General features: G+C 37.4%; 1 protein-coding gene across 1 annotated transcript in view; it reads right to left on the reverse strand.

Moving 5' to 3' along the window:
- LOC114460655 (regulating synaptic membrane exocytosis protein 1-like) overlaps positions 1-10518 on the reverse strand; it is a 51728-nt gene extending 41210 nt beyond the window's left edge. The window contains exon 1 of the mRNA XM_028442608.1: positions 10055-10518. Within this exon, the coding sequence (XP_028298409.1) occupies positions 10055-10206 (152 nt within the window). The 5' untranslated portion in view covers positions 10207-10518. The remainder of the gene's footprint in view (positions 1-10054) is intronic.
- Between the last annotated feature and the right edge of the window lie 1722 nt (positions 10519-12240).

Below are 12240 nucleotides of genomic sequence, written 5' to 3' on the forward strand. Positions count from 1 at the left end.
GTGTTAACTACACATGAGGTAGTTATCTCAAAAATAAATTAAAAATTTAGAACATTTCTGTCAAAAATACTAAACTGTGTATATTACTTAATTTTTCACATTTTAAAAACAAACTTAATGTATCCAACAGATTCCACTGCAGACGTCAAAACAGGACACTCAATTCCCACGAGGGCTGGGCAATATGGACCAACATTCATATTTCAATATTTTTTCTAAAAATGATGATGTACAAAATAAATCTTGATCATTTTAATTCAAATAAAGTTTGACCATAAAGACAATTCTGGGTTAAATTTGCTGATGCAAAACACCACACAGGCTAAAATAACATCATGGTGCTTTAAGAAATTTAAATTACTTGTGCATGTATCACATACTGTATATGGACAACTAGCAGCCCCCAAAAGTAAATACACAAAATGACAGCAACAAAATACACAAAATGATAACAAAAAATAGTCAAAATGACAGCAAAAGATACACAAAATGATGACAAAAAATACACAAAATGACAGCAAATAAATACACAAAATGACAGCATAAAAAATACAAAAAATGACAGCAAAAACACAAATTACAGTGAAATACACAAAAGAACAACACAAATACTTAAAAGGACAACAAAATACACAAAGGAGAAAAAAATACGTAATAGAACAACAAAAATCCCCCCCAAAAAAACCTGCAAAAACGACCAAACAGAGAAATACACAAAATTTGAAAAAAAAATACACATTGAGACTGGGACATTAATGAAGAAACAGCTGATCAATATGTGGCATTTTTGGCCTTTTTCTCCTCTAAGGGACAGCACGTGTGAGTGAGTTCTGTGATCATGAGCTTTACAAGTTCTGAGAAGTAGTGACAGCAGCGACTGTATTTTAATACAAAATAAGCTATTAAAGAAAATATATATATAGATATAGGCGATGTTATAATTTCCAATATTGCCAAAATAGAAAACTCAATATATTTTGAATCTTGACAAATCCTGCGCGACCGAGTGGTCCCCCTGAGATTCCCTCACGTGTGTTTATCTCGTCCAGATCCTTTCTAGACGTCTCAGCAGCTGTGCAATGGGACATGTGGTAAAAATATGTGAAATTCACCAAAAACATGAAGGTGGAGGTTCAGTGTGTGTCATATAATCACTAAGGAAGGGTCACATGATCAACATTCATGTCAGCATTAGAATAACAACCAATCAGAGCATTAATACAGGAAACTACAAAGGGTTTTTGATGTTATCAATCATTTTGTGTGTTTTTGGAGTCATTCTGTGTATGTTGTTGTTAGGGCCATCCCCATCCGATATCAATATCGGATATCGGTCCGATATCAGCCTGAAAACAAATATCAGATATCGGATTCAAATTTCCAAATTTTTTTTTTTTCTTTTTTGGAATTCAGTTTTGATTTATTTTATTCAATTGTATAATACTGTAGATATTATGTTGAAGGTTAAAATGTATGTAACCAATCTATTAATAATAAATGGGTCAGTTTTTCTCATCCCTACTGTTTCTGACTATTGTTCTCTGTTTGAGTGACATCACATGATCAAACATTTTCTAACATTCCACACTACAAAATAAGTCATTTTATTAAAAAAAGTTATAAAAGTATGTATGATTTGTGCTGATTCTATCGGATCAATATCGGTATCATATCGGAAATAAGAAAGTTGTATTAGGACATCCCTAGTTGTTGTTGTTTTTTGTGTTATGAATAATTCTGTGTATTTTTGTAGTTGTGTTTTTGGAGTCCTGTTGTCTATTATTGTAATTTTGTGTGTTATGAATCATTTTTGTGTACAACAACCAAGGCTTTGTGAGCTTGTTTTTGTTTTGTATTTTTTTCTTCATTTTGTGTATTTGTATATTTTTCTGTAATTCTGTGTTGTTCTTGGTTTTTTTTTCTGTTTTTATTGTTTTGTTTTGTGTATTTTTTCAGGCAGGTTTTTGGATTCATTTTGTTTGTTTAATTTCAAGGCAGAGGGCCACATGTGGCCCCCGGGCCACCAGTTGCCTACATCTGTATTAGATATTCCTGTCAGAGAAAGTGTAATGCTGACGAGCTGCTGCTGCTCAGCGCTGTGTGTGTGTGTGTGTGTGTGTGTGTGACCTGCTGCTTATCGCTGCCAGCTGCTCAGTTCACACACACACACACGCACACACGCTTACACAAACACACACGCTTACACACACACACACGCACGCACGCGCACACACGCTTACACACACACACACGCATGCGCACACACACACACGCTTACACACACACACACGCTTACACACACACACGCACGCGCACACACACACGCACGCACGCACACACACACGCTTACACACACACACACGCTTACACACACACACGCACGCACGCGCACACACAGAGCATCAGAGGAACTGAATGTTCTTTATGGAGGAGAACCTCAGCTTCACCTCCTTCAGCTCAGTGAACAAACACATGCTTTGGTTTACGTTAATAAAGTGATGTCGGTGATAATCTGTGATTAATCTCATGTCTCTATATTTTTTCTCAAAATGGTGATATATGATATAAATCTTGATAAGTCTGAGCAGAAAAAAAAACTCTGGGATAAATTTGTCGACGCAAAATGCCAAACAAGCTCATTTATTAACAAACAGCTGATCAATATATTCCACTTTAGGCTTTTTCTCTTCTAAGGGACAGCACATGTGAGTGAGTTCTATAGTGTGGCTTGTTTAGATGAAGGTCTGGGTTAGGACTCACTCAGAAATCCATCTAACTGAGGTTTCTTATGCTGCTCTGAAAAGTAGAGAAAGCAGTGACTGGTATTTTGATACAAAATATTGTCATTTTCTATATTTCGCCAAAATAAAAAAGTCGATATATCTTGAATCTTGATATATCGCCCAGCCCTACTAAGTGCTCACATTTGGAGTACATGTACTCTGGTTTACTAGTCTGTGAATATCATCCTTTTCTTCAGGTCGCAGCTTCCTCTGACGTGCATTAGCTTAAAACACGTGTGTTAGCTTAATATACATGAGTTAGCTTATGATACACGTTTAGCTCAACACACGTGTTAGCTTAATAGATGTGTTAGCTTAATACATGTGTTAGCTTAATAGACGTGTTAGCTTAATAGACGTGTTAGCTTAATACATGTTATCTTAATGTTTAATGTGTTAGCTTAATACACGTGTTAGCTTAATAGATATGTGTTAGCTTCATACACGTGTTAGCGTAATAGATATGTGATAGCTTAATACACGCGTTAGCTTAATAGATATGTGTTAGCTTAATACATGTGTTAGCTTAATAGATATGTGTTAGCTTAATACACGTGTTAGCTTAATAGATATGTGTTAGCTTAATACACGTGTTAGCTTAATAGATATGTGCTAGCTTAATACATGTGTTAGCTTAATAGATATGTGTTAGCTTAATACACGTGTTAGCTTAATAGATATGTGTTAGCTTAATACACGTGTTAGCGTAATAGATATGTGATAGCTTAATACACGCGTTAGCTTAATAGATATGTGTTAGCTTAATACATGTGTTAGCTTAATAGATATGTGTTAGCTTAATACACGTGTTAGCTTAATAGATATGTGTTAGCTTAATACACGTGTTAGCTTAATAGATATGTGCTAGCTTAATACATGTGTTAGCTTAATAGATATGTGTTAGCTTAATACACGTGTTAGCTTAATAGATATGTGTTAGCTTAATACACGTGTTAGCTTAATAGATATGTGTTAGCTTAATACACGTGTTAGCTTAATAGATATGTGTTAGCTTAATACACATGCTAGCTTGATAGACGTGTTATCTTAATACATGTGTTAGCTTAATAATAATAATAATAATAATACATCAATTTTATATACTGTAGCGCTTTTTTGGACACAAAGTCACTTTACAGAATTAAGGCATTATTCTTTCCATCCACACTTAGTGGTGGTAAGCTACTATTGTAGCCACAGCTGCCCTGGGGCAGACTGACAGAAGCGAGGCTGTCATAGCGAACCATAGGCTCCTCCCACCACCACCACCACTCACTCACACACTACATTCATACTAGACAATGTGAGTAAAGTGCCTTGCCCAAGGACACAATGACAGATACCACTGCAGTGACTGTCCCCCACTGTGACCCCTGGAATTCTCAGTGGTCTCCATCATCTACTGACCAGGACCAGACCTGCTTATCTTCACAGATCTAACCAGATCAGCCAATCAGAGGCTGGTATGATAATATACGTGTTATCTTAACATATGTGCTAGCTTAAAGCTAATATCTTGAGTTTCTGAGAAATCTACGTTTATGTGTTATTCTTTTGAAATGCGAAAAAATCCCTAACTATTCTGTTACTATGGTCTACTGCTGGTGGTCATTAATGTATATAAATCCCCCCTTTGTCCCATAGACCCCTATACACATGCCAGAAAGCACCGATTTCACAACCAATAGGCTTTGACTTCCTGGAGTGGGCTACTGTCAATCAAAATGAATACGAGTGAACCGTCACAACAGCAAACAGGTATCACTGAGCAGCATAGCGTCATGGAGGAGCAGCATAGCGTCATGGAGGAGTAGCATAGCGTCATGGAGTAAGCATAGCGTCATGGAGGAGTAGCATAGCGTCATGGAGTAAGCATAGCGTCATGAATTAGCAGCATAGCGTCATGGAGGAGCAGCATAGCGTCATGGAGGAGCAGCATAGCGTCATGGAGTAAGCATAGCGTCATGGAGGAGTAGCATAGCGTCATGGAGTAAGCATAGCGTCATGAAGGAGCAGCATAGCGTCATGGAGGAGCAGCATAGCGTCATGGAGGAGCAGCATAGCGTCATGGAGTAAGCATAGCGTCATGGAGGAGTAGCATAGCGTCATGGAGGAGCAGCATAGCGTCATGGAGTAAGCATAGCGTCATGGAGGAGCAGCATAGCGTCATGGAGTAAGCATAGCGTCATGGAGGAGCAGCATAGCGTCATGGAGGAGCAGCATAGCGTCATGGAGTAAGCATAGCGTCATGGAGGAGCAGCATAGCGTCATGGAGTAAGCATAGCGTCATGGAGGAGCAGCATAGCGTCATGGAGGAGCAGCATAGCGTCATGGAGGAGCAGCATAGCGTCATGGAGTAAGCATAGCATCATGGAGGAGCAGCATAGCGTCATGGAGTAAGCATAGCGTCATGGAGTAAGCATAGCGTCATGGAGGAGCAGCATAGCGTCATGGAGGAGCAGCATAGCGTCATGGAGGAGCAGCATAGCGTCATGGAGTAAGCATAGCGTCATGGAGGAGCAGCATAGCGTCATGGAGGAGCAGCATAGCGTCATGGAGGAGTAGCATAGCGTCATGGAGGAGCAGCATAGCGTCATGGAGGAACAGCATAGCGTCATGGAGGAGCAGCATAGCGTCATGGAGGAACACTCCTAAACTCCAGTTATCCAGTCTACGATAACAAACGTATAAAACTTCTACTAAAAAACAAAAGCTTGTGGATAAACGTCTTTGTGACCGCAACAAAAATTATTCCGGAGCTGCTTTTCAAAGGGGGAGGGGCTTGCTGCTTTGAAAAGGATTCCATAGACAGGTAATAAACATGTTTTAATCCAAAGTTATTGCACTCTAACAATAAATGTGTAGTTTTTGTAGCTATGCGACTTTGTTATGTTTTGCAATGCACGTGCACAAACGTAGAGGCGTGGCTCTTGGTAGATTGGCAGATGCAGGGGAGGGAGTAGAGCTGTTGAGGGCGGGACATCAAGACGTTCTCTCAGAAACTCCGGATAGCAGCTTCAAGAGACATGTGTTAGCTAAATAAATATGTGTTAGCTAAATAAACATGTGTTAGCTAAATAAACATGTGTTAGCTAAATAAATATGTGTTAGCTAAATAAATATGTGTTAGCTAAATAAACATGTGTTAGCTAAATAAATATGTGTTAGCTAAATAAACATGTGTTAGCTAAATAAATATGTGTTAGCTAAATAAATATGTGTTAGCTAAATAAACATGTGTTAGCTAAATAAACATGTGTTAGCTAAATAAACATGTGTTAGCTAAATAAACATGTGTTAGCTAAATAAACATGTGTTAGCTAAATAAACATGTTAGCTAAATAAACATGTGTTAGCTAAATAAATATGTGTTAGCTAAATAAATATGTGTTAGCTAAATAAACATGTGTTAGCTAAATAAATATGTTAGCTAAATAAACATGTGTTAGCTAAATAAACATGTGTTAGCTAAATAAACATGTGTTAGCTAAATAAATATGTGTTAGCTAAATAAATATGTGTTAGCTAAATAAATGTGTGTTAGCTAAATAAACGTGTGTTAGCTAAATAAACGTGTGTTAGCTAAATAAACGTGTGTTAGCTAAATAAACATGTGTTAGCTAAATAAACATGTGTTAGCTAAATAAATATGTGTTAGCTAAATAAACATGTGTTAGCTAAATAAACATGTTAGCTAAATAAACATGTGTTAGCTAAATAAATATGTGTTAGCTAAATAAATATGTGTTAGCTAAATAAATGTGTGTTAGCTAAATAAACGTGTGTTAGCTAAATAAACGTGTGTTAGCTAAATAAATGTGTGTTAGCTAAATAAATATGTGTTAGCTAAATAAACATGTGTTAGCTAAATAAACATGTTAGCTAAATAAACATGTGTTAGCTAAATAAACATGTGTTAGCTAAATAAACATGTGTTAGCTAAATAAACACGTGTTAGCTAAATAAACACGTGTTAGCTAAATAAACATGTGTTAGCTAAATAAACACGTGTTAGCTAAATAAACATGTGTTAGCTAAATAAACATGTTAGCTAAATAAACATGTGTTAGCTAAATAAACACGTGTTAGCTAAATAAACACGTGTTAGCTAAATAAACACGTATTAGCTAAATAAACACGTGTTAGCTAAATAAACACGTGTTAGCTAAATAAACATGTGTTAGCTAAATAAATATGTGTTAGCTAAATAAATATGTGTTAGCTAAATAAACATGTGTTAGCTAAATAAACATGTGTTAGCTAAATAAACATGTGTTAGCTAAATAAATATGTTAGCTAAATAAACACGTGTTAGCTAAATAAACACGTGTTAGCTAAATAAACACGTGTTAGCTAAATAAACATGTGTTAGCTAAATAAACATGTTAGCTAAATAAACATGTGTTAGCTAAATAAATATGTGTTAGCTAAATAAATATGTGTTAGCTAAATAAACATGTGTTAGCTAAATAAATATGTTAGCTAAATAAACATGTGTTAGCTAAATAAACATGTGTTAGCTAAATAAATATGTGTTAGCTAAATAAATATGTGTTAGCTAAATAAATGTGTGTTAGCTAAATAAACGTGTGTTAGCTAAATAAACGTGTGTTAGCTAAATAAACGTGTGTTAGCTAAATAAACATGTGTTAGCTAAATAAACATGTGTTAGCTAAATAAATATGTGTTAGCTAAATAAACATGTGTTAGCTAAATAAACATGTTAGCTAAATAAACATGTGTTAGCTAAATAAATATGTGTTAGCTAAATAAATATGTGTTAGCTAAATAAATGTGTGTTAGCTAAATAAACGTGTGTTAGCTAAATAAACGTGTGTTAGCTAAATAAATGTGTGTTAGCTAAATAAATATGTGTTAGCTAAATAAACATGTGTTAGCTAAATAAACATGTTAGCTAAATAAACATGTGTTAGCTAAATAAACATGTGTTAGCTAAATAAACATGTTAGCTAAATAAACACGTGTTAGCTAAATAAACACGTGTTAGCTAAATAAACATGTGTTAGCTAAATAAACACGTGTTAGCTAAATAAACATGTGTTAGCTAAATAAACATGTTAGCTAAATAAACATGTGTTAGCTAAATAAACACGTGTTAGCTAAATAAACACGTGTTAGCTAAATAAACACGTATTAGCTAAATAAACACGTGTTAGCTAAATAAACACGTGTTAGCTAAATAAACATGTTAGCTAAATAAATATGTGTTAGCTAAATAAATATGTGTTAGCTAAATAAACATGTGTTAGCTAAATAAACATGTGTTAGCTAAATAAACATGTGTTAGCTAAATAAATATGTTAGCTAAATAAACACGTGTTAGCTAAATAAACACGTGTTAGCTAAATAAACACGTGTTAGCTAAATAAACACGTGTTAGCTAAATAAATACGTGTTAGCTAAATAAATATGTGTTAGCTAAATAAACATGTGTTAGCTAAATAAACATGTGTTAGCTAAATAAACATGTGTTAGCTAAAGAAACACGTGTTAGCTAAATAAATATGTGTTAGCTAAATAAATATGTGTTAGCTAAATAAACATGTGTTAGCTAAATAAACATGTGTTAGCTAAATAAACATGTGTTAGCTAAATAAATATGTGTTAGCTAAATAAACACGTGTTAGCTAAATAAACACGTGTTAGCTAAATAAACACGTGTTAGCTAAATAAACACGTGTTAGCTAAATAAACACGTGTTAGCTAAATAAATACGTGTTAGCTAAATAAATACGTGTTAGCTAAATAAACACGTGTTAGCTAAATAAACATGTGTTAGCTAAATAAACATGTGTTAGCTAAATAAACATGTGTTAGCTAAATAAACATGTGTTAGCTAAATAAACACGTGTATTAACAACAGAAATGAAACACACACACACTGACTGGGGTTTCCACTGGATTTCTGCTGCGCCACGGCACAGATCTGGTTTTTCACCGCTGTCCGGTAAATCATGGTGCTCTTCGGTTGGACGACTGTGACGTCACGTCCGAGACAGAGCAGTTCTCACAATATTTATATAATTGCGCGAGAACACAGTTAAATGTATGTGTCATAAACACAACAATAAACAGATAAACAGGCCAGTGTTCCTAACAAAGGAGAACAAGAAGGTTGGACTCTGGATTTGTCATAGACACATTTTTTATCAACAGCCAACAGAGAAGAGATGCAAAATATGTGCCACTTCAGGCTTTTTCTCCTCTCAGGGACAGCACGTGTGAGTGAGTTTTGTCGTGCGGCTTGTTTAGATGAAGGTCCGTGTTTGGACACATTCAGTGATGATCTAACTATGAATACCATGATGTTCTGAGAAGGAGTGAAAGCAGTGACTCCTAAAATAAGTTTTTGTTTTTTTTTTTAAAGGATTTTTTTGGCTCTAGTGGCCTTTATATGACAGTTGCTTGACAGGAAGGGGGGTGAGAGAGAGCAGGGAATGACACGCAGGAAAGGGTCCCAGGCCGGGAATCGAGCCTGGACCCGCTGCAGGTGAGGAACTACAGCCTCCGTACATGGGGCGGGCGCTCAACCCACTGAGCTACACACCGCCCCATAAAATAAGTATTTTAACACTAAATAAAATCAATATATCAATATAGATGATATTGTAATTTTCTATTTGGCAAAATAGAAGAGTCAATATAACTTGAATCTCAATATATTGCCCAGCCCTAGTGTACACACACGTTAATCCTCTCTAATCACAACAACACTGCTGTACGTGTATTCATTCACCTGTGTAACCCTATCAATTAATTAACTAATTGATCATGATTCTACCTTCCATTCTGCATTAAATCACTGAAAAATGTGAACATGAATTATTGGAAGTTTTATTCCACCTTCTGGAATAATTCATCTTGATTTGACATTAAATGTGATCTAATTATGTTTGAACAAAGCAGAGGTGATTCTGGGCCCTGGACCACCACTGTGGGACCCTCTCGTGTAACGCGCCCCCCAGGTTGGGAACTCCAGAGCTAAACCACACCCTCTCCGACGTGCACGGGCCTATACTATAATGACACGGGCTAGTACCGGCCACGGAGCAGTGCGTGAGTGCGTGCGTGCGTAAGCAGGGCGGTCCCCATTGATGAAAAATACACGCACGCGCGCGCGCACAGTCCAACCACACCTGTAACACGTCTGTTTCCGGTCAGTGTGTGTAGGCTAATAATAATAATCATCATAATATTAATAATAATGTGACACCTGGAGCAGTGCGTGTGCGTGTGCGTGTGCGTGCTACCTGAGCATGTCCTGCTCCTTCTGCTCCTCCTCGTGCTGCCGGGCCATCACAGCCTGGATGATCCTCCTCTCCTCCTCAGTCAGGTGACTCAGGTCCGGAACCTCGGGCCTGGCGGGGCGCGGGCCGCCCTGGGGCCCTACGGAGGCGGACATCGTCCCTCCCCGGTGGTCGGTCGGTCGGGATTCGGGTACCGAACCGGCGGCGCTCACGACGCGGTCCGCGGGCGGAGCGTCGACGGCCGCCGCTCGGGAGGGGGGCGCACGCGGCTCATGGTCGCATCCAGCCTGGTTGTGCTTCTTCCCTCCCCCGGTGTGTGTGTGTGTGTGTTCCTCGGTGGTGCCCCCTCCCCGGCCCTCCTGTCCCCCCCCCTTCACGGCCCGGTTCACAGTGAGCGCATCTCGGTCCGGTGCCGGTTTCTCGGTGCTGGTGGTGAGAAGTGAAGGAGTGGATGCTGAGCAGAGAGGGGAGGGCGGAGTCCCATCAACCCCCCCTCTCCTTATCAGTCAATGAGACCCCCCCCCACACACACACACACACATTCCCTCGCCCCCAGTTGCGGAGGCGCGCTCCATGACGCGAGGACGCGCTCCTGAAGACGCAGGTTCTATTCACCTGAGTGAGGTGTTCTATTCCGGTACCCCCCCCCCCCCCCCCCCCCCCCCCCCCCCCCACATCTGGGTCTAAAATATGAGACTAATTAAAGGTCTGATCAGTTTAAAGAAGCGTTTAAACGATGAAAAAAGCAATTTAAGCATTATTATTATTATTATTATTATTATTATTATGTTTTTATTATTATTTGTATTGATATTACTATTACTTATTATTTTGTCATTATTTTTATGATTCTTATTTTTTTATTGTTTCTATTATTATTGTTATAATTATTTTAATCATTATTACTATGATTATTATTACCATTATTACAAATATTATTATTTGTATCATTATTATTATTTATTATAAATTGTTTTATGATGATTTTTATCATTATTATTGTGCCATGTTTTACACACGCCCACATACATTTAACCAACAATATGTGTGAAAATGGAGGGCGGTGGTCCACATTTGGACCATCATAACATCTAATCCAGTCCCCAACATGATCTGACGTTGATTATTAATTAAAAGTCTGATTATTTACTTTCTCATTGAATGACCTGTGGGAACGTCAATTATTATACTTATAAAGTCAGATAAAGTACAGACAAACGGTTCTAAAGCTGTGGTTATCCTTCATTAAATGGTTGGAGTCATTTTATATTTTGCTGTAACTCTAAAATATCAGGAACACATCAAACAAATCCATCTGAACTGATGTTGCTTTAAATCAGTGGTGTCAAACTTAAGGCCGGCGGCCCAAATCTGGACCAACAACATCAGATTCAAACTGCAGAGAACATGAATTATTGAGTAAAAGTTTTCAGATCTTTTTCTACCTTAAGTCCTTTAGTTATTCCAACACGCACAAAGACACAGCTTTACAATGAACTGGAACCAGGCCTTTTCGTCCAACGTCAGTACCTGACCTCATCAATGCTCTACACCAGTGGTTCTCAACTTTTTCAGACCTCAACCCCAAAATAAAGGTTCCAGAGAGCGACAGAGAGAGGCCACAGTATATAGTCATCTTAAATATGGAAATCCTTGTTCTAATCACTAATAAAATAGGTTCAAAGTGACCAAAAATGGTGGAAAAGGTGGTGAAATGGGATTTTAAAAAGCATAGAAATTGGTTAAAAGTTGTAAATTAGAGTGGATAAAAACAGACAGAAAAAGTGGTAAAAATGGTTCAAAGAGTAATTAAAGGAACAAAAATATAACAAGAAAAAGTGATGAAAATAGGTTAAAATATGGTGAGTTTGGTGTAGTTGCAGAAAAAAGGTAAAAATAAGCAAAAAATGAGCTCCAATTATTTAAATATATTCCTAGCATCTGGCGATCCCCTCCCAGTGTCTGGTGACTCCAAATGGGGTCCTGACCCCAAGGTTGAGAACCCCTGAGAACTCCCTACGTCAGAGCTGCAGGAGGACACACACTGTCCCAATACTTTTGTCCATATAGTGTAACCACTGTGGAAGACGATGAGAAAAGTCATGAAAACATAAACACTAAACTGAAGTTCCTTCAAAATAAAAGCGTTGATTGATCAGAAACCTTCACTATCATTTAATCTGATTTGA

This window comes from Gouania willdenowi, chromosome 1 (assembly GCF_900634775.1).
Source record: "Gouania willdenowi chromosome 1, fGouWil2.1, whole genome shotgun sequence".
In the NCBI taxonomy this organism is placed as follows: Eukaryota; Metazoa; Chordata; class Actinopteri; order Blenniiformes; family Gobiesocidae; genus Gouania; species Gouania willdenowi.